This window comes from Staurois parvus, unplaced genomic scaffold (assembly GCF_062004578.1).
Source record: "Staurois parvus isolate SC_StPar_1 unplaced genomic scaffold, SC_StPar_1.0 ptg000098l, whole genome shotgun sequence".
Classification (NCBI taxonomy): Eukaryota; Metazoa; Chordata; class Amphibia; order Anura; family Ranidae; genus Staurois; species Staurois parvus.
In genome coordinates this window covers 6,484,745-6,512,560 of record NW_028317894.1, presented here as the reverse complement: position 1 = coordinate 6,512,560, position 27,816 = coordinate 6,484,745, and the positions used below count along the sequence as shown (strand labels likewise).

Sequence of the window (27,816 nt, the reverse complement as noted above, 5' to 3'; positions counted from 1 at the left end):
TTTTTATACATTTGTTATATTTTCCAGCTTGGTCCAATGTATGTATATGTGTTCCATATCTGTGGAATCCTCATGGAAGCTGGTAATCACTGTAGTAGTCATAGCTACTACAGTAATTGCTTCTAGCTTTCATATCCAATGCCAAGCGACTGTTCTGCTGCATTGTGAACACAGGAGGTCGCTTGCTCGGCATGGGAACCATTCAGGGGAAACTTTGCATTTTCACAGTGAATGCAAAGCGCTTTTTTGGTGGAGGGTAAAAGGTGGAAAGGGCATGTGGGGATCTCATAATATCCATCTCCTCCAATCAGAGATCACCTTATTTTCATCAAGAAAATGCAAAGTGTTCTCTTAATGGCACCCTTGCTGCTGTTTTCAGTAGGCAGCAATGGGACCTGGCAGTTAGTGGAGGTCACTGTAGTAGTTCTGCCTACTACAATCATTTCCAGCTTCCACGGGGATTGCACAAGTAAAAATTTACATACCTAAACTTCAGCTTTAAGGTGTACGCAAAACATTTTACTATAAAAAAAATTCAGAAAGTTCACAGAAATACTCAAACTATATCACTTAACAGTAGGTAAAAATGGAAGTTGTTTGGCTTTTCACCCAGTGACCTTTTAAACTTACTAACAATTAAGTGCTTTTCAGATGCAGCAAATCCCTCACTTTATTTTCCTCCCTGAATATGGGTTTTGGATTCATATCTCAGACAGTACTTTCTGATATTTGTTTATCATGGATTCCAAAGTCTGATAGGGCCTACTGAGATTTCTAGGTCATGGATTCCACTGCCAAATAGGTCGTGGTGAGATTTCTAGGTCATGGATTTCAATGTCTAATAGGGCCTGCTGAGATTTCTAGGTCATGGATTCCAATGTCTGACAGAGTCTACTGAGATTTCCAGGACTTGATTTCCAATGTCAGATAGGGCCTACTGAGATTTATGAGTCAGGGATCCAATGTCTGATAGGGCCTACTGAGATTTCTAGGTCATGGATTCTAATCTCTCTGACTGATTAGTCTCATGTCTGGTTGAAGAACTGAAGTACTGAGCAGGTGGGCAATGCTCCCTGTATGCATTTCAAGGTTTATTCCTCCATTCAGACCAATTAAGTTATCTTGTGTCTAGTTGGTGAGGTTTCCCCTCATTTCCTGTCTTGGAGATACATTAGAAATGATTGGAAATTTTCTCAAATCTCATAGAGTTGTCCTAGGTATATATGCCATCACTGAAGGATTTACCCTTAGCTCTTGCTTCAGTGATTAATCACATCTTTTCAATTTTTCCTCAGTTTCTGTTTCGACAAATGTTTGGCCCTGGATGCAGATTACATGCAACCAGCTGAGACTATCTACCGAAGCTGTCAGCCTCCCATTGCTTTCAATGGGGCTTCTGCCTGCAGCTAATTGCTAGCAACCACTGTTGGGTCTCCTGCATGTAATTGTTAATGGCCCCAATCGCAAGTATAAATGGGGCTTAAAAAACAAAAAACTGCCTCTATATACACTTTAATAAAAATGAATGGAGATTTCATTTTGAAAGAATGTACCACTGATTAAAAGGCTATTAAACAATGGCACACATTCCACAAGGTTCTCAAGAGTCTCCTGAAAAGTTACTTATATACTGTACACTGACGCTGGGATCTAAAGAGAAACATGGCTGGGTTCATCTCCACCTTCTCGCATAAACTTGTGACTTTACAAAAGATGCCAGGAATGCCACAAAGTTTTAAAGAGTATCTAAACCCAAACCTGCATAGTGTTGGCAATGCACAGCAGTTAGGGGAGCGCAATGTCTTCATTGGCCTTTCCAGCTACCAGCTGCAGGGCATCCAGTCATACTGATTAGAGGCCCCGCAGAAGCTGCATAATTTGTTAAACAACATACATGTTAGATGTTTTTGGTAACAAAGTAGAAAAGGAGTGGAAAATGAAATAAATCAAGCAACTGTGAAAATGTCATGGCCTCTAGCTGCTTGCTGGTGGACATACAAACTTCTGTTTATACAGAGCCTGACCTTTTGATTCCTTGTAGGTTCTTTCCGTACTATGTGTCTTTTGTTATTAATTTGTGTTATATTGTGCAGAATACAAATATCACATGGGTTACACTTACAGTACTAAGCTGAGAAGGCCGCAAACTCCTCTAGATATCTGTACAGGAGGAAAATCAAAGTCTGATCCTTGGACAGGAATGTGGACTAGAAATAAATGTCCATCAACAGGAATGCAAATTCTTTTACAGCCGGAACTTCTTTTAAACAGTGCTTAGAATACAGCAACTCTTCAGATGGGTTAATTTGATTGGAAACATCTAACAAGAGTAATACAATGTATTTTTGTACAGCATTGCTGCAAACATCAGTGGACACATTCAGATATGTTCACAACTTATATCCTACCCCTATCTCACACAAAAGTAACCCCCCCCCCATATCCTTATCCACTTCACCACTAACCTACCAATATCTTCCATGCTGTGGAGGGGAAAAGATGGTGCTGAAGGTACTCCTGCCAGGAAATTAGCTGGGCTCTATTTGACTTGCTGCAGTTTCTAATGCACACTGTGAGTAAGCAAGAGGAGAGGGGCCTGTAAAACTGTGCATTTTTATAACTTCCCAGTCCGCTTTAACCAGTACATCAAACCCACCACGTCAAAAACAGCCTATTTCTCATCCTCTCTACTCCAATAATTACCAACTAATCAGTTCCCACCACCTGCAGGCACCCCCTACTTTAGCTACAGTTCCCTCATCTGGAAGCTTAGTTAGGACTCTCTTTCCCTTACAGAAAATACACTTTCTGGAAAGTGTACTAAATCCAGAAACGTGAACAGTGTTTTATCCAGCGAATGTCTTTTATTTGGCAGCGCAGTGGCTAAATGGTTAGCAATTCTGCCTAGCAGTACTAAGGTTGTCGATTCAAATACCAACCACAGCACCACCTGCCTGGAGTTTGCATGTTCTCCTTGTGCCTGTGTGGGTTTCCTCCGGGTACTCTGGTTTCCTCCCAGACTCCAAAGACATGCTGGTAGGTTAATTGGCTCCTTGCTAAAATTGGCCCTAGTATGTGTAAATATGAATGTGAGTTAGGGACCGCAGATTGTATACTCCTTGAGGGTTAGGGTCTGATGTGAATGTACAATATATATATGCAAAGCGCTATATAAGTACCTGTAATAGTAAATAAATAAATACATTTGATAGAACAGAGAAGGTATGGAAATCTCCATCGTACCCATCACAAACAGAGGTCTGCATGATGCTGAGCATATGGGTTCTCTCTCTAGAGTTTGCCATCTGTCCAATGATAAGTAGAATCTACTAAATTGTCTGTGACATCATAAGTATACCCTAGTTTATTAATCATAGAAACATGCCCTCCGGAGAAAGTAACTAGGATGTTGGGGCCCCGGGATCATTGGCTGTCAATGCAGGAGTGGAGTAACACGAGATCTCCTCAAAAGAGCATCAACAACAATATGATGGCAAAGCTTGCTCAACATCACCCACAACCAAGAATACAGAGTTTATCGTAAAATTCCAGTGTAGTGGCAAAGCCATTTTATCTTACATTTCAGACTTTCTGAAACTCACTACCAAGCTCAGCCAGGAGGACTCCTTCCTGCAAGTATACAAATCCAGATTAAAGACTAACCTTTCCCTCCGATTAGTACTTTCCAGACAAACATCCAATATTCACACTTCACTGTCTACATATTTTGGATAAACTTGAATCTTATAGAAGGAAATGTCTTGTGTGCTCTCTGTCATGTCTGAAACCATGGTGTACACGACCAGAAATCAAGTACATTCCAACTCAAGCTTTGGCAAGTCCACCATACCATCCCACCAACCGAAAAAAGAGCCTCAGAGCCCAGCAGAAGATTGACCGCTGGAGTGTATAATGGCTCTCCTGACACAAACTTCCTTTAAATGGAGGCTAAAATACTGCATTTGCAAAGAGATATTAAGGTATGATTTTCATCTATGAATGAAACATGAACTAACCAGTGGAAACAAGCAGAAATATTGTATTCACCTTATGCAGGGACCTTCACCTTTAAAGCTTTATTTAGTTCACAAGTGGGCGGAAATGGAACAAAAGTCTGATGTGAGGCAAGAAAAATATGGCAACAACCTTGAAATGAGACGCACAGCCACTATCTGAAAGATCAGCAATGTGTAGAAAAAGCAATTGTATAGGGAAAATGCAGGATAATTAAATGTGAAATACATAATTTGCACATACAGTATCTCACAGAAGTGAGTACACCCTTCACATTTTTGTAAATATTTTATTCTATCTTTTCATGTGACAACACTGAAGAAATTATACTTTGCTACATTGTAAAGTAGTGAGTGTACAGCTCGTATAACAGTGTAAATTTGCTGTCCCCTCAAAATAACTCAACACACAGCCATCAATGTCTAAGCCGTTAACAACAAAAGTGAGTACACCCCTAAGTGAAAATGTCCAAATTGGGCCCAAAGTGCCCATATTTTGTGTGGCCACTATTATTTTGCAGCACTGCCTTAACCCTCTTGGGCATGGAGTTCACCAGAGCTTCACAGGTTGCCACTGGAGTCCTCACAGAGCTGGTGGATGTTAGAGACCTTGTGCTCCTCCATCTTCCGTTTGATGATGCCCCACAGATGCTCAATAGGGTCTGGAGACATGCTTGGCCAGTCCATCACCTTTACCATCAGCTTCTTTAGCAAGGCAGTGGTCATCTTGGAGGTGTGTTTTACAAAAATGTGAAGGGGTGTACTCATTTCTGGGAGATACTGTATATTGTACCTTTTTGTAACATTTATCACACAGATAGTATACACGCAGCTCTTACTCCTCAGGAACCGTAATTCTGTTGTTTTTGTGCTTACTACAAAAGTATATATATTCATCCTTGAAAACATTTGTTGCACTTTGTTATCTGTTTTAAAAGCTGAACTTAAAGCAGATGTAAAAGATACAAATTACTAAAGCCCTACAGTATAATCAATAATACATCATTAAAGGTATTTAGTTTAAAATGAAAGCAGTGTAAGTACCTGAAAATGACCTGGTATCAGCTTATAATCACTGTACAGTAGAGAAGGGGAAGCAGCACAAGCAGCCGATCAGTTGTGTTACATTGTGCATGTAGTAGGAATGCAGATAGGAGATGAGAGCAGAACAGAAAGATAAGAGTACTGGTCTGGTGCTTGTCCTTTAACCCCTTGACACCGACGGCACACAAATATGCGGCCTCATGGAACTGGGCTTTTTTCCGTGGGGCCGCATATTTGCGTACCTGTCTTTGTGCTGGGAGCGCACCGCAGTGTCACTGAGAGCCCCGGGTGCCATTCTAATGATCGGGACCCGGGACTCCCGATTCCAGGTCACATGATCGCTGTGATAGCCTCTGATTGGCTATCACAGTGATCAGTCACTGTGCAGCCTGGCCCCCTTGTTTTTTCTCTCTCTATGAATGGAGAAGAGAGATACATTGTACCTCTCTAACTCCTGACATAGAGAGATAAATAAAATGTTTGTTAAAAAAAAAAAGAAAAAAGAAAAAGAAGATAAATAAATAAATATTAAAAAATAAAGAAAAATACCTAGCTTGATCTAGTTCAGTACCAGGGTTAGTGTGTGGGTCAAGGTCAGGGTCAAAGGTCAAGGTCAAAGGTCAGGATTTAAAACAAAAAAATTGGTATCAATGTCAGTTAGCGATAATGTCAGTGTCAGTGTGTTTTAGGTAAAAAAAAAAGACAAAAACAAAATGCGCACTATTGTTTCTGGGCTGTACTACGGGTACAAACAACAAATGACATACACATATATGGTATCGCTGCGATCGTAAATAGCTGGAGAATTTATTTTGGGTTGTTCTATAGAGGTAGGTTATGGTCGTAACAAGAAACATGCAGCTAAATAAAAAAAACTATTTTTTTTACTATTTTGTTTTTCCCTTTGAGAATAAAAAAAAAATTAGGAGCTATCCATTACCATTTACCACCAAATGAAAGCCCAATTTGTCCTGAAAAAAAACAAGGTATAATCCACCTGGATGTATAAAGTAGTTGGGGTGATATGTATGGTTTTACTAACACATGTCAACGTTGCAGAATTGTGCTTAGGCATTTAGATTTGTTTTACCCTTAGGCGTGAAGGGGTTAATATCTAATCATGGGCTGGCGCCTGTGGAAGTGTTACTTAGCTTCAGCAGAGAAAATTGTCCTGCCCGAATGGACTGTGCTGTGTGGCACAGCTGTGTAAATCGTAGGACTGAATAGGCAGAAAAACGAATTCTTTGACATAAAAAACAGCCCTGAAATATCATATACATATATCCTTGTATGCAGTGTTAGCAATTTTATATACTTTATCTGTAAATGGCTATCTTAGAAGCTACTGAGCCTCCTTCCACAATAAACGTTGGTCTGACTTGGCTCAGAGTCAGACGTGTAGGCTACTGCTGTGACAGTTCTTCCATTTGACATTCTCACTAAGTAGGAGCAGGGTGTCTGATCTAAAATGTATTGTCTTGCATGAATTTTGGGGAGGAAAGAAAGCCAAGCAAACTGCATTAATCACTTCTCGTAGAGAGCTACAGTATTTGCACCCGGTTTATTTGTCCTTGTGGTACATCTTTGGCAGTAAAAAAAGCCCTCAAACTAAAGTTGCCATCTGTCTTGATTTCCTGGGGACAGTCCCTGTTAATGGCAGATGTGTCCTGCTGAGAATGTAACCTGGGAATGAGGAACCCAGTACAGCTGGTAAAAATCAGTCTCATTACTACTACACGGGGAACACTTTAACTTGAACCATGAGAAATTAACAGAGCAATCCTAAGAAGACTGAAATGCAATCTGCAGTAGACTATTTTGCAGAGGAAAAGGAGATTTACAGGCATTCAGGAGGTGATGCTGGTGCCTTCTGATGTCTGTTGTTTTTTTATTGCCAACTGGCAATTTTGCATTGCAGGGCTGTGCTGCAACTGTGAGCCAAGCATTTTTCTTGCAGTTGTGTCATGGTTCCATTCACTTACATGGGTGGTGCCGCCTGTAAAACCTGTCGTGTAGCATTAAAATTGCTGCATCCAACTGAGCGGCACAATGTCCATTGAAGGGAACTGCTTGGGGGGTAGTAAAATCATGACTTAAATACCTGGGGTTTTTTACTGCCCCCCGCCCCCCCCAGCCATCAGTGTAAAATCAGCCTAGCAGAAAAAAAACTTAGATTATAGCCTTTGTTGTATAAGGCAGCTCCTTATTTATTAAAGCAGTGAAACTGCGGTAACTCATAGCAAACAAAAACAATCAGTTGTAGTCAAATCATCAAAAAGCTAAGCCCTAGTGGATGCTGTGAGGTATTACACTTTGCAAAGTGGAATCATCTAAAGCAACTAGAAACCACCATTCACTTTCCTGCTGAGAACTGATTGCTGAAGGTTACTGCTCTCATTTAATAAGCTCTTCATTGGTTATCATTGGATTCTTATGCGTCCTACTATTGTGTATGCTCAGAGAAGTACCAATACAATTATTGGTGTTGAGAGAAAATTATGCACATGCATATTTTCTTTTTTTTAAGCTTCAGTAAAACAACATAATATTTGTTATTTGTGTTAGTCACTACTGACCCCTGCACTCTGCATTACATACAGCTGACCCTTGCACTCTGCATTACATACGGCTGACCCCTACACTCTGCATGTGTTACTACTGAACTTTACATTACTTACCACTAACGTCTAAACTCTGTTACTACTGACCACTGAACTTTGTGTTATGCACTCCTTAACCGTGTTACTTACTCCTGACCCATAAAGTCTGCTTTACTTACTACTTACCCCTGAACTATACATTACTTACTCTTGACACCTGAACTCTTCATTACTTACTACTGACCTCTGTGCTACATACAACTGACCAGTGATCTGATCTATGTGTTACTTACTCCTGAAACACATTTTACAACAACATACGGATATCCTCCGCTCAAGGTGCACACTCCTGCTATCTCCTTGATGCACACCTATAAAGGTGCATACTCCCACTCCAAGCGCACCACTCTACAACTAAGCCCATGCAGTGAAACACATTACAGTGGGTGGTCTCTAAGCAGAACTACAGCTCTGGTGCTAGAATTAACCTTGATTTGTACATCATTGGTATGCAGCTGTCTTGCTTTTTAAATAAAAGTGAATCCCAAGTTTCTCAATGAAGATAACAAGGCAGGATAAGTACACATTTTTAGTGTCATATGTATTATTATTATATTTTTCTTTTTTATAGTTTTTCTTCAATATTACCAAATTTGCAATAGTGCCTTGCTAGCTTATATCCTTAAAAAAAAGTTTGCTGCACCCTTATGAACTTTGATTACTTCAATGTTGTTCAGTTTTTCACTTCTCCAGGATTGCCTACACTTGACTTAAAGGGTGTCCTGGTGTGGCTGTGGTGATATGCAAAGTAGCTGCTGTGTGCTGAAACATTGTGCTCCACCGGATGCTTACACAGCTTTCATTTAAATAAAAACATTTAGAGATGCATTAAAGAATACAGAGTTATATAACTGTATATCTTTTATACATGACAGAAGTTCAGCTTTACAAACTTTACTGAAGCCATGCTGATTTGAAGCCTTATCTCCTTCAATCAAAGGTCACCACAACTCCTAAGGTCCTTCTTTCTGGCTAGAAGCCTTAGAGTCACCTAAAAGGTTGATCTGGTGGTCCTTATTACTGGAGTGCAAAGCATTCCTATAGCCACTGGATTATTCTTGAAAAAAAGAAAAAAGTGGATCTATCCATGTTGAAGAAAGGTAAATCAGGTTAACACCCTTCTGCCTGTTTTGCCCGCAATCCAACACTTTTCTTCACTAGGTAAATGCACTAAAAAACTGTTAAGATGACAGAATAACTGAAGTTTAAAAATATTTCAATAGTATCCTAATAAGTGTTCTGCAAATGTCCTATATAATAAGTCCTAATAGTTTTGATGAAAAAAAATATTTTTTTTTGCAATAGGCAATAACTTAAGAATTTAAAGTCCTAGCAAAGAAAAGCCAGAAAAGCCTCTACTGTGTGTCCCTCAGATCCTCATTTCACTTCAATACTAATGGTTTTACCTCCATGACTTGGCCTGGAGATAGCTCAAAAATAAGGGAGAGCTCCTTGTGCAGGGAGATCTTGGTGGAAGAGGAATAGCTATGGGGGTAGGGGTTAGTCAAGACCTTAGTCACAAAGTTGTTAAGAAGAACTTCTGTTTTCAAAAGTTTAGAAAGGCTGAGAGCTGCATTTTAAATATTTGTTAGATTTGTAAGGATTGAGGTGTTACATAGTCATCAACCTTGTCATTAAAAGATCTGAACAAGCCATACCTGTAAAAGAACACAGCTCTGAACACTAGAAATGGTCCTTTGAAACTGATGCCTCCGGAAGGGTCAATCTCTGTGGTCCCCCGCAGCTCTCACTGGTTTCTCCTGCTGACCTTCATGTCACTACTATCTTTCACAAGCAAGATGTGTTAATGCAGAGACTTGGGTTACATTTCCTTTGCTGACTGTAACAGTATCATCACTGTCATTTATCAAAAATATCTGCCACCTCTGTTGTGTTTGAATGACAGCTGAAGTGCATTCAAGAAAGTTCTCACAATAAGTGCTTGCCTAGGCAGCACTGGAAATGGCACCCCCCACCACTAATGTTAACTTACACCCACTGCGACTTGGCCCTACTAAGTCGTTGTGTTGTGTTGTTGTTGTTGTATTCCATGAGGAATCTCTTTCCATGTGGGACATAGCTAAATATCTGAAGTTCATAAGACAAGGTGGGAACCATGATGTTTTATGTTGCTACTAAATGGTTGCTGCAGGCAAAATTTCTCACCTGGCCTTCTACTGGGAAAAGCCATCACACTTTACAAGGTGAACAGCGCATTATGTCTATCTGTCAAACTCATTTTTCACAAGGAGTATAATTTTGTCCACTGAACCACAACTAATATTAATGTTCAACTTGTTACTTTTTATTAATTAGCACTGTTTCAAAATAATAATTTCAAAATAATATTAAAAAGTGTCTTGGTGGGCCATAGAAGTTCAAATAACTTTGGATGTAAAATTTAAAGAAACCAACTCTAAGGTCCTCCTCTCTCCCACCTTGAAATATTAGTAGGCACTCCTACATCACCAAGAGAGGGTGAGAAAATCCAGTCAAATGGTGGGGGGTAACAAGACCATCTGGAGACTAGCAAGATGAGAGGATTTGTAGGTTTTCAAAACTGCAATCAGTGTGCAGAAAGGAGGAATAAGATAATATTTGTGTTATATCATACCCTTGACAAAACAAGCATTTAAATCACTAATCAGCTGGGATTGAAAGCGAAGGTAAATCCAAAATTTTGAGATGTCACCATAGCAGGAATAAAGGGGAAATAGTCCAATGAGGGGACTTCTTCCCATGGCAACTGTCTCGGAGGTAATTTCCCTCACATTGGAAAATGTTTTCTCACTTCCTGTTGAGTCTTCAGAACAGGAAATTAAGTGAAATCTCTATAATGAGACCCAGATGACAAAAAAAGTTTTGGCTTTAGATATACTTTAACTTGCAATTTCAGAATGTTTTCATATAAAAAAAAGCATACTTCAGTTCTGCTTCAAGTTCAGAATAGAGTTAGCAATAAATTCCTATTACTTTGTTTTGTATCAGTAGACAGACAGTAGTTTCAGAGTATCATGAAGGCAACAAAACCTAAAAGTGGAAACAAATCTTAATATTGATAAAGCTGAATAATTGATCTTGATGGCACAATTCTTTAGTGGGTTATGAGATGTTCACAACTAATGATCAGGCTCTGCAATATCTATATCAGGCATTTCAGACTGATGTTTGATGTGGTATATATAACACTCTTATTAGTTTTTTGTGTTAACTGATTTTGACTGATTTTGAAATTTAATTTAAATGAGGCCCAAATGAACATTGTTCTCCAGTGAATACAATTTGCATCTTCTTATATCATTTATATCTAAAAACTTCACAAAATGTATCATGGACCTTTTCTAAAGATGTATTATTATAGGTTGCAGTTTAATGATGTAATGGTAATTACCAAAATGTCTTCTTTTTCTGGAATTAAACAGGTGTGATCCTTCATAATCGTAGCAAAGAACATCCTTGCAAACTGATTGTACGCGATTTAGCCTACCGTTTCCTTTCTTTTTTAACATACTTGATCTATATATACATATTTTTGCATGAATCTATTTTTGGTTTATGTTTATTTAAAGTAGAACTATACACAAAACCTTTTTTTTTATTTTGGATAGAGCAAGGGAGGGTTAAAACCCCTGTCAGATTTTTTTTTCCATCTGTGTCCCATTGGTGAGATTTCCCTTCACTTCCTGTCTCATAGTCAAATAGGAAGTGAGGGGAAATCCCTGCAAATTAAGGGAATCCCTTAGGGACCCTCAGGTAACCAGAACTAGTGTTCCCATTGGAAAATTTCTCCTCTATTACTTTTCTGGGGAGAACCCAAAATTTGGGATGTTCTTTACTTATACGTTCAATGATAATGGTAAACATGACAAACAGGGAGGGTGAATCTCCTTAATGGGGGACACATACAGCAATAAAAACTGACAGGGGTTATAATCCTTCTTCACTCCATCCAAAACCATAAAAACAGTTTTGCCTTTAGTTATACTTTAATGTGTCAGTTTGCCCACAACTGATACTTCACTGTTGACACTGGAGAGTTACACCACCTGACAATTTGTTATAGCTCTTAGAGACTCCTTTGGTTAGATCTCTGCATTTGAGTTTCTGGGTCTACATACCTTCTGTGGCCATTATGGAAGGTTCCCACTCTCCCTGTTAGATTTATACCCATTTTATATTATGGAGAATGCAACACGAGGTGCTGGAACATACAAAGATAGGAGCTGAGATAACTCTGCAGTCTTTAATTAAAATATCACATCTAGTTGGAGTAATAAATAAAAGAACACTGGGAACAAGTGACCATCAGGTTTACTGAGACATTTGGTGTTTTGGAATGATTTTTTTGAGTTGGCAAAAAAGATAGAACAGAACAAAACAGGCAGTAACCTACCTTTACATAGAGCTGCTGGAACTCGTCCAGGTTCAGCCGGCCACTTGGGCAGTCCTTTAGGAAGCCTTTATACCACTGTTTCAGTTCATGTTCATTAAACTCTGTGCTCTTCACCAGATCTTCCATCACCTCAGGGGCAAGTTTGCTGTTCTGTTTACCCATTTTGCGTCTGCCAAGAAAAACATTTTTTTCTGGTTATCCCAAGGCTGTAGGGGAAATGGTTTCATAAATTAGACAGGGACCACTGTAAGTCAATATTCAAAATATGAGAGGTAGCTGTTAGTATGACTTGTACAAAATTCCTAATAGAATAAAATAAGAAATATCTTGGTATGATAACCTGTTAGTTCCTTACCACCCTGGGTAGGTATTGTAGAACCAAATTTCTAAATAACAAAATAAATGAAAATGTTAGTGGCATGGGAATATTGCTGCAGGAAATAAAATGGATTCCTTCATTATATGTTGGCAGCATTTCAGTTTCTTAAATACCTTGAGAATTAAACTGAGCTAAGCAAAGCAACACATTCACCTTATTGCCCCCCTCCCCATGAGATTATTCTTTGGCTACCCCTGCTGTTCAACTATCAGGACCAAAGAGTGGAAGGAAATCTCTCTCTGTCACCATGTGATGCCGTAGCGTGTCAGAGCAGCCAATCACCAAGTGCCAACACTGTTATATGAGAGAAAGGAGCATGAGTTTCATGCTTCCTATAGCTAGAAGTACCAGATATTCTTATGTATTCCCAGTGGCTGAAGAGAACAGCAGTGAACTGAAGGAAAGGTGAGTATGTGCATTTGAGGACAATAGCAGTTGAGCGATCCTGTTGCTTTTGCCCTACAGTGCTGTGAGCTGCACTGTATAAGACTGGTGCTTTGAAATCCAACTATGGGCTAGAAGAAAAAACCCTTGCAGTGGGGCTTGCTCCCCTACACTGCAAGGGTTAAATGCTCATTATGTTTAGGGGGAAATGAGAAGGCTACATAATTTACCTTCTTCCTGCTCTGGCGTAATGCACTGTACGTGGAGAAAGCAGGAGTGTGACCACAGCCAGGAGCACCTTTGACAGGATGCTTCATGGGATCGGTTGCCCCACTGGAAGGACCCTGCTGGAATGAAGCTGAGTGTACTCTAGTAGAATTTTGACAAAAAGTTATGCGAACATTCTTAGGAAAATTTGTATCAAAATTCTCAGAACATTTGACTGTTATTTGAATGTAGTTCAATACTTTTGTTGCTTTTAAAACATTTGATTTTGGAATGAATGGACTTTAATGAATGAAAACCACATAAACTGTTAGAAATTTGTACATTCAAGAAAAAGTTTGCAGCCTGCTCCTTTGAATGTTCTTGTCACTGCTGTCAAAAGCAAACATTGCTATGACCTTAATAATGATTAGAAAAGCTAATTAATTTTCTTACAACAATGTTGAACAAAATTCTACTAGGGTATACCTAGCTTGAGGCATATGATCTACACCATATTCTGAAAACCCTAGGCAAAAATGAGCATCAGGAAAAGAAATGAGAGTGAGAGGATCTCTTTCCAAAAAGGACAAAGGTACATAGCCAGGTTTAAGAAAACCATTAAGTGTATTGTGAAGGGTCAGTACCTTTGTAAGCTTAGCTGACATAATTGTAGCCTGGGTGAGAATTGAGAAAGTGGGAGCAGATACAGTACCTATCACAAATAGGTATGCTTTTCTAAAAAACTATTGTCAATAGGACCCAAGGGTTAGAAAGAATTATTCACAATTTATCATTTTATTTTATCATGAAAATCAAGTACACCACAGTTAATCCAATCAGTTCTGATATAATAAGGAAGGACAAACAAAGCCTTATAATCCAAGCAATGTAAATTCTGTAACACCATGTTCTCCCTTATATTACGCAAGACCCATTGTTTCATAATCTGTGTCCTGAAATAGGTATCGTTTAAAAGTGAGGGAAAAACAAGTAAATTAAATAAATGTAAACCCAATCATTAAAATCCTATATACAGTGCCTTGAAAAAATCGTCATGCCCTTCGAAATTTTCCACATTTTGTCATGTTACAACCAAAATGTTAATGTATTTTTATTGGGATTTTATGTGATAGACCAACACAAAGTGGTACATAATTGTGAAGTAAAAGGAAAATGATAAATGGTTTTCAAAATTTTTTTACAAATAAATATCTGAAAAGTGTGCGGTGCATCTGTATTCAGCCCCATGAGGCAATACTTTGTAGAACCACCTTTTGCTGCAATTACAGCTGCAAATCTTTTTGGGGATGTCACTACCAGCTTTGCACATCTTTGCAATTTTCATGTCTTGCCACAGATTCTCAATTGGATTTAGGCTTGGGCTTTGACTGGACCATTCTAACACATAAATATGCTTTAATCTAAACTAGGGGTCTCCAGACTTTCTAGACAAAGGACCAGTTTACTGTCCTACAGACTGTAGGGGGCCGGCCTGGGGCCATTGGGAGTAGAAAAGGTCCCAAAGTCAGTGGGGAAAAAACAATGCCCTATCTTTGGTATCAGTGGGAGGAATTGTGCCCCATCAGTGGGGTCATTGGGCCTCATTGTTAGTGTCATTGGGAAGAATTGTGCCCCATCAGTGGGGTCATTGGCCCGCATTGATGTGTCATTGAGAGGAATTGTGCCACATCATTGGTGCCAGTGGGGGGAATTATGCTCCATTGTTGGTATCGGTGGCTGAAATAGTGCCCCAAAGGCCAGATAAAATCAAGAGAAGAGCCACATCTGGCCCTCAAGTTGCAGTTTGGAGACCACTGATCTAAATCATTCCGATGTCACTCTGGCTGTAATGTTTCGGATTGTTGTCCTGCTGGAAGGTCAACCTCCACCTCAGTCTCAAGTCTTTTGCAGACCCTAACAGGTTTTCTTCTAAGATTGCCCTGTATTTGGCTCCATCCATCTTCCCATCACCTCTGACCAGCTTCCCTGTCCCTGCTGAAGAAAAGCATCTCCACAACATGATTCTGCCACCACCAAGTTTCATGGTGGGGAGGGTGTGCTCAGGGTGATGTGCAGTGTTAGTTTTCCGCCACACATAGCGTTTTGCTTTTAGGTCAAAAAGTTTAATTTTGGTGTCATCTGACCAGAGCACCTTCTTCCACATGTTTGCTGTGTCCCCCATGTGACTTCTCGCAAACTACAAATGGGACTTCCTATGGCTTTCTTTCAACAATGGCTTTCTTCTTGCCACTCTTCCATAAAGGCCAGATTTGTGGAGTGCATGACTAATAGTTGTCCTGTGGACAGATTCTCCCACCTGAGCTGTGGATCTCTGCAGCTCCTCCAGAGTTACCATGGGCCTCTTGGCGGCTTCTCTGATTAATGCTCTCCTTGCCCAGCTTGTCAGTTTAGGTGGATGTCCATGTCTTGGTAGGGTTGCAGTTGTGCCATACTCTTTCCATTTTTGGATGATGGATTGAACAGTGCTCTGTGAGATGTTCAAAGCTTGGGATATTTTTTTTATAACCTAACCCTGTTTTAAACTTCTCCACAACTTTATCCCTGACCTGTCTGGTGTGCTCCTTGGCCTTCATGATGCTGTTTGTTCACTAATGTTCTCTAACAAACCTCTGAGGGCTGCATGGAACAGCTGTATTTATACTGAGAATAAATTACACACAGGTGGACTCTATTTAGTAATTAGGTAACTTCTGAAGGCAATTGGTTCCACTAGATTTTAGTTAGGGTATCAGAGTAAAGGGGGATGAATACAAATGCATGCCACACTTTTCAGATACTTAATTGTTAAACATTTTGAAAACCATTTATCATTTTCCTTCCGCTTCACAATTACGTGTCACTTTGTGTTGGTCTATCACATAAAATCCCAATAAAATACATTTAAGTTTTTGGTTGTAACATAACAAAATGTGGAAAATTTCAAGGGTTATAAATACTTTTTCAAGGAACTGTAGGTTTTAGTTATGTTCAATATCTTTAATTCTACAGATTTAATATCTGTTGATCCAGTTATAAAGCACTTCCTGCTATAGGATGACAACACTCTGTCCCTGTCTCCCAATCATGCTCCTGTGTTGTCACGCTGTGACATGTGTTACCTTTGCTAAGTGGTCATTTCAACACACGTTACAAAGGCATGGTACACTGTTGTCACCATCAAGATACCTGACTTAAAGTGGTAGTAAACTAGTTTAAAATTTGTAACTACAGGTAAGCTTATAGTAAATCTTACTTGTCGGTACGATGATTACCTTCTAAATGCATGTGTTTGGCTCTAGCCAATGATGTCACTGTGCAGGTGCAATGACGCTCTGCATTCAGGACACAACAAAAGTGCCCTGACTCTAGTGGGTCATGCCACGATGATGACTCCCCTGCGCATGTGTGGGAGTGACGTTACCACAGTTTGGCCATTTAAACGGCTGGAAAGTGTGAACCCGGTAGGACTACCAGGCGAAGATGGCCATGACAGCACAGTGCTGGAAAACTCTGTTTTAGGAATGCTTCACACTAGTGCAATTTCAGATGTGCCTTGAGTCGCACAGAATCACATGACAATGAAAATCCAATTATTCTCCATGGTGCCCATTCACATCAATGCAGCACAGCATGGCACATTTTTGGAAACGAGTCCTGTGCTACTTTGGCGTGATGCAGCTGGGATTTTCACCCTAAAGACTCCAATGGAAATGCATCACAAAATCCACGTACATGTGTTTTTGCAGGTCGTTAAGGCTTTTTAGCCTCTTCAGACCGTAGGTATGCAAATATACAGCCCCATATAAAAACTTTTTCTGTGTTTAGAGTGTGTGCTCTTAGCAAACCTACTGGCGGGAACCGGAAAGCACCTGATGCATACTTACAATCAGGAGCTTTCTGATCATGTGGCCACATGACCCGAATGTTTGCCATAGTATGCTAGTATGCTAGTTTTTACCCGCAGGGGACCATTTTCAAATTTTTCTTTATTTGCATTTACTACCGCTTTAAGAAACACCATTCAACCATCGCAAAGACAGGAAGTGAATGCAAACAGGCTGATCGACTGCACGCAAATGCAACAAAGGATGAAATAAAGGTCTGAACAAGCATTTAGTTCCTTAGCAATCGAAACATCATTCAGTTAGGATTGTCAACTGCTTTAAATGCAAAATGAAAGAGACTTCAAATATGTTACAGCTTCTAATCATGGAGAAGGTGAAACTGGTATATGGTACAATCGGTGGATTATTCAGGAGAAGGGCTGTTACTGTAGAATATTTTATTTATTTAATATTCAGGAAAATGGCTGTCACTGTAGAATATTTTATTTATTTAATATTCAGGAGACGGGCTGTCACCATAAAATATTTTATTTATTTATTTCAGGTACTTATATAGCACTGTCAATTTATGCAGTGCTTTACACATATATATTGTACATCAGTCCCTAACCCTCAAGGGGCGTACAATCTAAGGTCCCTAATTCACATATTGGGGCCAATTTAGACAGGAGCTAATTAACCTACCAGCATGTCTTTGGAAAGTGGCAGGAAACTGGAGTACCCGGAGGAAACCCACGCAAGCACAGGGAGAATGTGCAAACTCCATGCAGGAGGTGCTATGGTTGGGAATTGAACCCATGACCCATTTACTGCAAGGCAGATGTGCTAACCACTAAGCCACTGGGCTGCCCTTTTATTTAGTTGTTTAATATTCAGGAGAAGGGCCATCACTGTAAAATATTTTATATATTTATTATTCAGGAGAAGGGCCATCACTGTAAAATATTTTATTTATTTATTATTCAGGAGAAGGGCCATCACCGTAGAATATTTTATTTATTTAATATTCAGGAGAAGGGTTGTCACCATAGAATATTTTATTTATTTAATATTCAGGAGAAGGCCCGTCACTGTAGGATATGTTATTTATTTATTTAATATTCGTGAGAAGGGCCGTTACCATAGAATATTTTATTTATTTATTTAATATTCGTGAGAAGGGCGTCACCGTAGAATATTTTATTTATTTATTTAATATTCGTGAGAAGGGCCATCAACGTAGAATATTTTATTCATTTATTTAATATTCGTGAGAAGGGCGTCACCGTAGAATATTTTATTTATTTAATATTCGTGAGAAGGGCCGTCACCGTAGAATATTTTATTTATTTATTTAATATTCGTGAGAAGGGCCGTCACCGTAGAATATTTTATTTATTTATTTAATATTCGTGAGAAGGGCGTCACCGTAGAATATTTTATTTATTTAATATTCGTGAGAAGGGCCGTCACCGTAGAATATTTTATTTATTTATTTAATATTCGTGAGAAGGGCCGTCACCGTAGAATATTTTATTTATTTATTTAATATTCGTGAGAAGAGCGTCACCGTAGAATATTTTATTTATTTATTTAATATTCTTGAGAAGGGCCGTCACCGTAGAATATTTTATTTATTTATTTAATATTCGTGAGAAGGGCCGTCACCGTAGAATATTTTATTTATTTATTTAATATTCGTGAGAAGGCTGTCACCATAGAATATTTTATTTATTTAATATTCGTGAGAAGGGCCGTCACCATAGAATATGTTATTTATTTATTTAATATTCAGGAGAAGGGCCGTCACCGTAGAATATAGCTTTTTTGCCAAAGAAAGAGATGATGTGAGCCAAACAGCTCTCTGAATACTTTCATATCTTTATAGTGCGATAGAAGGACACTCTTTGGGAAAGAATATTAATATTAGATATACATAAATAGGAAATGACAATTCTCAAACCATTCCAGCCCCTAACATTTGTTGTCCTTTAATAAGGAGGTGATTTATGAATCCCAATTATTACAAACAGTGAGGCTTTACATATAGCAGCTAATCTGCGAGGAACAATTACCTGCACGCACTGCGTAGGCAGCTATTTTATATGCTAAACAAATAACAGCATGTGGGACTGTTAGTGGAGAGGGTCCAGGAGATGCATGGAAAGCTGTAGAATAAAAAGGGGGTATAAAGAGGATGGACGGGTCATACTGCCACTACTATTTTGGTTATACGTGAGGAAATTCTGAAAGATACCTAAAATGTATCTAAAGTCAATTTGTTTTTAAATTTGGATAGAGTACGGAATGTTTAAAATCCTTGTCATGTGTTTTTTTTTTGCCATCTATGCCCTACTGGGGAGATTTTCCCTTACAGGAAATGAGGGTAAATCTCTCCAAAGTGAGCCTAATCTGCTCTAAGAACAAGTATCCTCATGATCCCCGATGCATCCTCCGGTGCACGTTTAGGAGATATTTACAGTAGCTACGGGTAAGCCTTAGTATAGGCTAACCTGTAGCTACAGGATAACCAAAATGACTTTACTACCACTTTAAGAGTTCTTGCACCCGATACTGATGTATGAATGCCAGATCTTCCTGGCGGAAAGTTCTTGTGCCAAAAATTATGGGCCATTTAGTGTATGCATATATGCACGGAAAAATTCTTCTAGCTTCTAGAATGCCGCCACCAGCCGCCGCTCGGTAGTTTTCAGCCTTACCTGAGAAACCATCGAGCAATCCTGGCTCTGGGCATAGAGATGAGTGAAGGAAAGATGGCCTCCACTCATCTCTATGCCCTCGGAGGACTGGAGCGATGTCACTGCTGGTTACGGCCATTTTTTTTTTTAAAGCACTAGATCAATGCTTTTTTTTCGATCCAATGCTTTACATTACAGAGGAGAGATGTGGGGTCTTATTAACCCCATATCTCTCCAAAAAGAGGACCTGTCACTAATTATTTCTATCACAAGGGATGTATGCATTTCTTGTGATATGAATAAAAGTGATTACATTTTATTTAAAGGGACAGTGCAAAAAAACCCCAAACCATTAAATAAATAAAAAAAAAAGTTTATAGTGCCCCCGTCCCCCCCGTGCTCGCATTTAGTGGTAAACGCATACGTAAGCCATGCCCACATATGTAAATGGTGTTCAAACCACACACCTGAGGTATCACCACGAATGTCAGAGCGAGAGCAATAATTCTCACACTACATCTCCTCTATAACTTTACACTGCTAACCTGTAGAAATTTTAAAGCACCGCCCATGGAGATTTTTAAGTACTGCAGTTTCACAGCATTCGACGAGTGTGCGCAATTTTAAAGCATGACATGTTGGGTATCTATTTACTCGCTATAACATCCTCTTTCATGTTTTACAAAAAAATTGGGGTATATATATATATATATATTTTTTTTTTAATCAAAGTGTATTTCCAAAAAATATATATTCATTTTTAAAAACTGCTCATTTCTCTTTCGGTTTTCGGCCAAGTACATTTTGAATTTTCCATTTCGGCACCAGAATTTTCATTTTGGTGCACCACTATGTGGCACTACTGATATTTACACACCTGTGTTTATAGACCTATTGAAAGCAATGGGCTGCATTCAGATCAGTAAAAAAAAAAATGCTGAACATCTAAAAAAGAGCCGCAAGATTCCATGTGCAAGATCCCTAATAGGCAGTGATTTCCCCTTGTGGCTAAAGTATGGTTGGGTTAAATCCCCTGCCAGCTATTTGTTGCTGTTTCGTACCCTGGTATAGTTGTGGCTTGCCAAAGTCAGCATTTCAGACTCACTATTGCTGTCTCTGGCATTAGTGCTTTATCCATATATCTCTAATGATAATTCACTAGTGACCACAGGACATAGAAGCCCCCAGACCAGTGGCACAAGCAGCTCACCTGAAAGAAAGAATTCAGCGTGTCAGGACTCTTGAAGGAATCTCCATGCTGGTGTTTTGGACACTTCATAACAGCCACTTGTCTCAGCTCCAAGACCTTGAGTCCTCATGCACACTGGACGTTTTTACAGCGGCTGTTTTTGGCTTTAGACATTTTTTTCTACAGCTAGTAAACCCCCCCAGCATGTTATCCTATGTGTCCATACACACACAGACTGTAATCAATGTTTTTTGGCAGGGATGTTTTTTGGCTGGAAAAAAAAGCCAGAACTAGTGGGTTTCTAGTGTAGGTTTTTAGCTGTAAAAAAGCTCTAATGCTGAAAAACATGGCAAAACGTGGTAAAATGCTGCAAACCAGTGTTTTTGGATTTTTTTTACCAAAGCGCCAACAGTCTGTACAGCGCTGAGCAAACTGTTGGCGCTATATATTTATTTATTTATTTCAGGTACTTATATATAAATATTGTATAATAATAATTAAAAAAATAATACTTTTTTGGCTAAAAAACGCAAACGCGGCAACGCAAAACCCAGCTAAACGCTAATGCAAAAATGCTAAAGAAAAGCTGGAAAACTCACGTTTTTAACATGACTTTACACAGCTAACGTTACCAGTGTTATCAAAACACCCCGTGTGCAGGGAGCCTCATATATTGTTGAATACATGATATAATGTTTGTTGATGATGTATCAATGGTAATTACATATCCTTTACTATATCTTTGTATCTCTACTACTGGTAATGTTCCAAAGTTGCATTTTCTGCTGTCTTTCTAAAATAAAATGATAAAAAACAAATAAAACTGCTATTGAATAAACAGCAACAGAGCAACCTAACTAGGCCAACAAGGTTTCAAGTCTCTGTCAGATTGTTATTGCTCTCGGGGTCTTCTTGCTGATTTTGATTATCTTTATTTCGTGTCCCATTGTCCCAGGGATAAAAAGGAAGGGGTAATCTAACCACTGGAGTCTCAGACAGCAATCAAACCTGACATAGGTTATAGTTGGACCAATACAAGATCAAAGTGCATGAACACACAGCATACAATACTTCTGCATATAGATCCATATAAATGAGTGATCTCATGCCTTTGTGCATGAGACCTTAGGAATTATATATTTGCATTACTAATCGGTCGCAAACTTGTTTACTTTTTTCGTAACTATACTTAATGTAGTTTTCCTCAGTCCTCATGCACACTGGGCGTTTTTACAGCGGCTGTTTTTGGCTTTTGACGCTTTTTCTACAGCTAGTAAACCCCCCCAGCATGTTATCCTATGTGTTCATGCACACACAGACTGGAATCAATGTTTTTTGGCTGGAAAAAAAACCCAGGACTAGTGAGTTTCTAGAGGAGATTTTTAGCTATAAAAACACTCTAACCCTGAAAAACGTGGCAAAACACGATATACAGCGCAAACCGGCATTTTTAATTTCTTTTCACCAAAAAAAATTATTTTTTTTGCCCAAAAAAAAACCCCAAATGTGGAAAAACGTGGGAAAACGCAGAAAACCGCTGCTAAACTCTAATGCAAAAAGGCTAATAAATGTGACTTTACACAGCTAACATTACCAGCAGTATTGTATGCCTTTGTGCATGAGACCTTAGGAATTATATATTTGCATTACTAATCAGTTGCAAACTTGTTTTTTTTTGTAACTCTACTTAATGTAGTTTTCCTCAGTCCTCATGCACACTGGACGTTTTTACAGCGGCTGTTTTTGGCTTTTGATGTTTTTTTCTACAGCTAGTAAACTCCCCAGCATGTTCTCCTATGTGTCCATGCACACATAGACTGTAATCAACGTTTTTTGGCTGGGATGTTTTTTGGTTGGAAAAAACCCAGGACTGGTGGGTTTCTAGAGGAGTTTTTTAGCTGTAAAAATGTTCTAATACTGAAAAACGTGGTAAAATGTGGTAAATCGTAGCAAACCAGTGCTTTTGGGTGTTTTTTAACCAAAAAAATATATACTTTTTTCTTGTAAAAAAAACCTCTAAAAAACACAAACGTGAATAAACGCGGAAAAATGCAGCTAATACAAAAACGCTAAAAAATGCTGAAAAACTCATGTTTTTACCGTGACTTTACACAGCTAACGTTACCTAAACGCCCCGTGTGCATGGAGCCTTACTGAGACAAGCAGTGGCAAGAGAAAGGCAGAGGGATGGGAAGCGACTCCTCCTCTCTCCCTCTGCTCTCCTCTTGCCACCACTTGTCTCAGGAAAGGGATCAGAGCTGAGACAAGCCGCTGTTATCCTTCCTAGTTATCTTGTCATACCGGATGCAGGGGCAAGCGCCAGTCTGACCTAATAGTTACACTAAAGCTGACGATATATGGATCAACTGGTTCATCTGCCCTATTGGATTTTTCCTTCTTGATCAGCTTCACTGGCTACAGACTGCAGCGCTGACCATTAAATTCTGCAGGTGGAGGTCTCCTTTCTGTCAGAATATAATAGCTCAGTGGGGATGATTACCCCATCTGCCTCGCATGTGTGGATGGGGGAATTGTGTCATTTTTTTTTTTTTTCGGTCAACCCGCTGGTTGAATGGAAAGCACTGGTCCATCTATGGGCTGCTTTAGTAAGCGAATTGTTCACTTAGGAAGTGTAGTGTCCCACTGTTTCCACTTTAACTGGAAAATGCCTAGTAATGTCCACCTCCACTGCACCACGAGACCCTGCAACACCAAACACTGAAATGTCACCTATGGTGGGTGATGCTTCATTCCTTTGCTGCTCTTCTTTCACTGTGTGTCCAATTTGCCATGCATATTGCAACAAAATCTTTATCAGTAAAATTAGGAAGGATTAGAGCCTGTCTCAAGTTATTAGTACTGTCTGTGTCAACCTGTCCCAATGACAACCTCTCCCCTCACTTCTTGTTCTGCTGTCAGAGGAACAATAAGCAGTGTGAAATCTCCCCTCACGTACAACAATGACACCTTTACATTGGGCTGCAGATGCCCTTAAACCTGAACTGAAAAAGTGAAGATTTACTATGATATAGGGAATATTTAGAAATAATATTTGTGCCTAAGCAGTATGCTGGAATCTATCTTTTGTCCTAAATTCTACCTTAAAAATACAGCAGAATGGCGATCCACTACAACTCCTCTTTTGTCACGCCTCTTTTCTGATCTCAATCTAAAATGTGAGATGGAAAGAAGAACAGCCCTGTACAACTCCTCCTATCACAAATTTAAGACTCAATGGTCTCGATGGTTAAAAAATCCTAATTGCTCAATACACTGTTGATGATTACTAAACAAAGTTTATATATCTTCCACATCCACTGACTAGGTGCTTCCCTTCCTTTCCCCCCCCCCTCCCCCCTCCCACCCACCTTGTTCTATTTTACTACACATCTACTACTATCAACCCATTATGGTTCACATTATATTGAGTATACCTCTCATGTACTTTATACAAATTCTTCTGACCCTCGGCCAAATGGTGGGGGTCCTCTATTCCTTTCACTCATATCCTTTCCCTTCGTTAAACAATGCTCACCCCAAATGTGAATCTTTTCATGATGATAATTGTTCTTTTTCTCATGTATGTTAAACATTTCTTTTTGTTTCTCTGTTTTTTTTTTTTTTGTTTGTTTTTTTTTTCCTTTTCTTTTTCTTCAATAAAAATAAAAATATTTGAAATAAAAAAAAGAACTCCCAATCCTAGTATTAGCAGGAGGAAATTAATATAATCACAATCAAAGTAATACTATATTTATCGTTTCATTTATTTGCTCTTAAAGGGTAACTCTACCCATACAATTGCATCATATTGTAATTGAATGTTATTAAAAGTTACTTTTCCTTTTCAAAAAAAAAAAAAATACAGCAGAAGTGCACTTCTAGGTCTGTGAGGGTGCCTGAGCTGGGTTCTGTATAGCTGAATATCATGAGTGTGAGATCAAAGGCACTGCTGCCTATGACTGCTGGTCCCAGGGAATTAGGAGTGGTAATTGGTCATGCCACTAATGTGCTGCTCACTGTTCTCCTTGCTGGAGGCTCTGACATGAGGAAGCAAAACCCTGCCTCTATCAAGATGGCAGCCTCTACACGGGGACACAGTATACAACAAGACAGTAATGGGGAATATATCAGCTGCAGGTAGACCACAGACAACACTGGTGACTAGTCGTTTGCCCTCTAGCACAGCTTCCAGAGTTCAATTCCCCTTTAAATTTATTCCTTCACTAAAAACAGTGCTATGCATCTGAAAATGTCTGCTGCATGTTGATGCAATGTGTCATATTTATTTATTTCAGGTACTTATACAGCGCTTTACATATATATATATATATAGTACATTAACATTGGTCCCTAACCCTCAAGGGGCATACAGTCTAAGGTCCCTAACTCACATTCATACATACACATACTAGGGCCAATGTAGACAGGAGCTAATTAACCTACCAGCATGTCTTTTGGAGTGTGGCAGGAAACCAGAGTACCCAGAGGAAACTAATGAACAAGGAGAACATGCAAACTCCAGGAAGGTGGTGCTGTGGTTGGAATTTGAACCGATGACCCTAGTACTGCCAGGCAGAAGTGCTAACCATTCAGCCACTGTGCTACCCATCTAAAAGCAAAGCTAAAGGCAAAACCCTTTTTTTTTTCATTTTGGAGAGTAAGGAACAGTTATAACCCCTGTCTGTTTTTTTTTTCTCCCATAGGGGAGATTTCCCTTCTCTTGCTGTCCCATGACCAAAACTGGAATTGAGAGGAAATCCCTCCAAATCGAGGAAATCCCAGGGTGCCATCAGAACTAGTGCAGCCATAGGAAGATTTCTCCTCTATTACTATTCTGGTGTCAACCCAATATTTGTGGATTTTCTTTTACTTTTACTTTCAATGATGATGGTAAACAGGACAAATAGTGAGGGTGAATCTCCTTAATGGGGGCACAGCCGGCAATACATCCCTCTCCATTATATCTTTAGTTACATTTTGACATATGCCTATTCATCCACTTATCCTACCACCAAGTGTGCACAGAAGATCAGCAAGCATTACATTACTTCAAATACTGAGAGTCTTGTGACTCCTCTCAGCAAGTCTGGCCTCCCATTCAGGCAGAGGTTAAATTAGAGTTTTCCACACAAGGATAAAAGGAAAGAAAAAAATTGATAACAAATTCGTTAGTACTGCCTTATTCTATCCTCACTTTCATCCACTCTTGCGTCTACTAGTAAAAGGCAGAAACCTCCAGTTCATAATGAAACAGAGGATTCCATCTCACACAGAGCTCCACCATCAAAGAACAGAGGCCTGCCATTATGTGCACGCTGGATTCTAGCATTACCTCGTGTCAGGGGTTCCCTGAAATACACTTACATGATGAGAGATTGATACTCCCCAGAGTTATAAACATCAAAGTGTATTAATTTACAGAGCGCTCCTAACATCTCTCATATCATCCATTCAGTCTCGGAATATCCTCGTTAAGCCTGAAATCATTTATATGCTGGCAATCAGCCATCCCTGACGTCTGCTAGTCCACACCAACATAACAAAGGCTTTTACACAATCGCACCTTAGTGATCAACTTAAAGGAATTGTCCTCATTAACAGCTAATTAATTACAGGAATAAATAATTACACTTTCTGTTGGCTGAAAACTGGATGCTGAAGTCCATTATATATAGTCCATTTGACATGGTTTCCTGTAGGACACATTTACATCTGTGTGTTTTCCACTGATGCATATGTTGGAAAGGGTCAGGGACTTTTTTTCCCACAACAGGACGCATTTTTGGTTTCATAGACGTCAATGGAAACACAATGGAAATGGATCAAATCAATGCTTGCTGGTTTCTCCTGCAAGACAACAGACACCTCCCAAATACACAGAACGCATCAAAAACACCACATTTGCATTTGTGGTGCTGCTCCATTGAAGTCTATTACATGCAAAACGCAATCTGCTGTGAGAAAGAAGTCCCTGACCCTTTCCAAAAAACGCACCAGCACAAAACGCAAAGATGTGACCTGGATCCATAGGAAATCATGTTAAATGGACTGTGTTGCATTTCTGCAAAATGCAAAATGTACTAAAAAATACACAGGTGTGAACCAAGGGTTACCTACAATTATATAACTTTTACAATTAACCACTTGCCGTCCGCCTGCTGTAAACGGCAGGGCGGTGGCACTCCAGGGGCGGGTTGCCGTTCATAAACGGCACCCACCATTTCTAGCTCCCTGGGAGCGCGCAGCACCGCGAACCGGTGCCCGCTGTGTCCTCCGGACACAGTGAAACACCGATCGTCGGATGGGACCTCTTTACAAGGTCCCGATCATGTGATCACTGATAGGCCAATTGTGACATCATTGCTTACCACGTGTGAAATCTGTGAATGATTGCAGAGGTTACATGGTACAAAGCTATTCACAACAGCTTTGTACCATGTGACAAGCTGTGACCAATCACAGCTCACTCAGTAGTTCTCAATGGCTGCAAGAATGCAGACAGGGAGAAAGAGAAATGATTGCTTTTACATCCTATATGGGTGTAAAAGCAATCACTGTAAAAAAAAAAAAATCTTCATCACCCCCCACAAGTAGTACAGTGTCACCATGGTGACACTGTACTGCTAGGGTGACAGTATGTAAAAAAAAAAAAACATAAATAATAATATAAAAAAATAAAATAAAAATGTAAAAAAAAAATTTAAAAATTGTAATATTTGGTTATAAACTAATTTGGCTTATTTTTTTTTTTTTACTAAAAAGATAATGGAATAAATTTTGGCCAAGATTTATGATGAAAGATTATTTATTTGCAAAATTTTATAAGAAAAAAACTTTTTTTCAAAATTTGTGGACATTTTTATTTACATAGTAAAAAAAATAAAAATCCCAGCGGTGAATAAATACCACTAAAATAAAGCTTTATCTGTCTCAAAAAAATGGTAAAAAATTCATATGGGTACAGTGTTGCATGACCGCGCAATTGTCATTCAAAGTGTGATAGCACTGAAAGCTGAAAATTGCC

The 27,816-nt window shown here is 39.2% G+C and overlaps 1 protein-coding gene across 1 annotated transcript in view; it reads right to left on the bottom strand.

Annotated features, from left to right (window-relative positions):
• VSNL1 (visinin like 1) overlaps window positions 1-27,816 on the bottom strand; it is a 256,316-nt gene that overhangs the window by 157,328 nt on the left and 71,172 nt on the right. Inside the window, exon 2 of the mRNA XM_089671095.1 lies at window positions 12,111-12,279. Coding sequence (XP_089527221.1) covers window positions 12,111-12,272 — 162 coding nt within the window. The 5' untranslated portion in view covers window positions 12,273-12,279. The remainder of the gene's footprint in view (window positions 1-12,110; window positions 12,280-27,816) is intronic.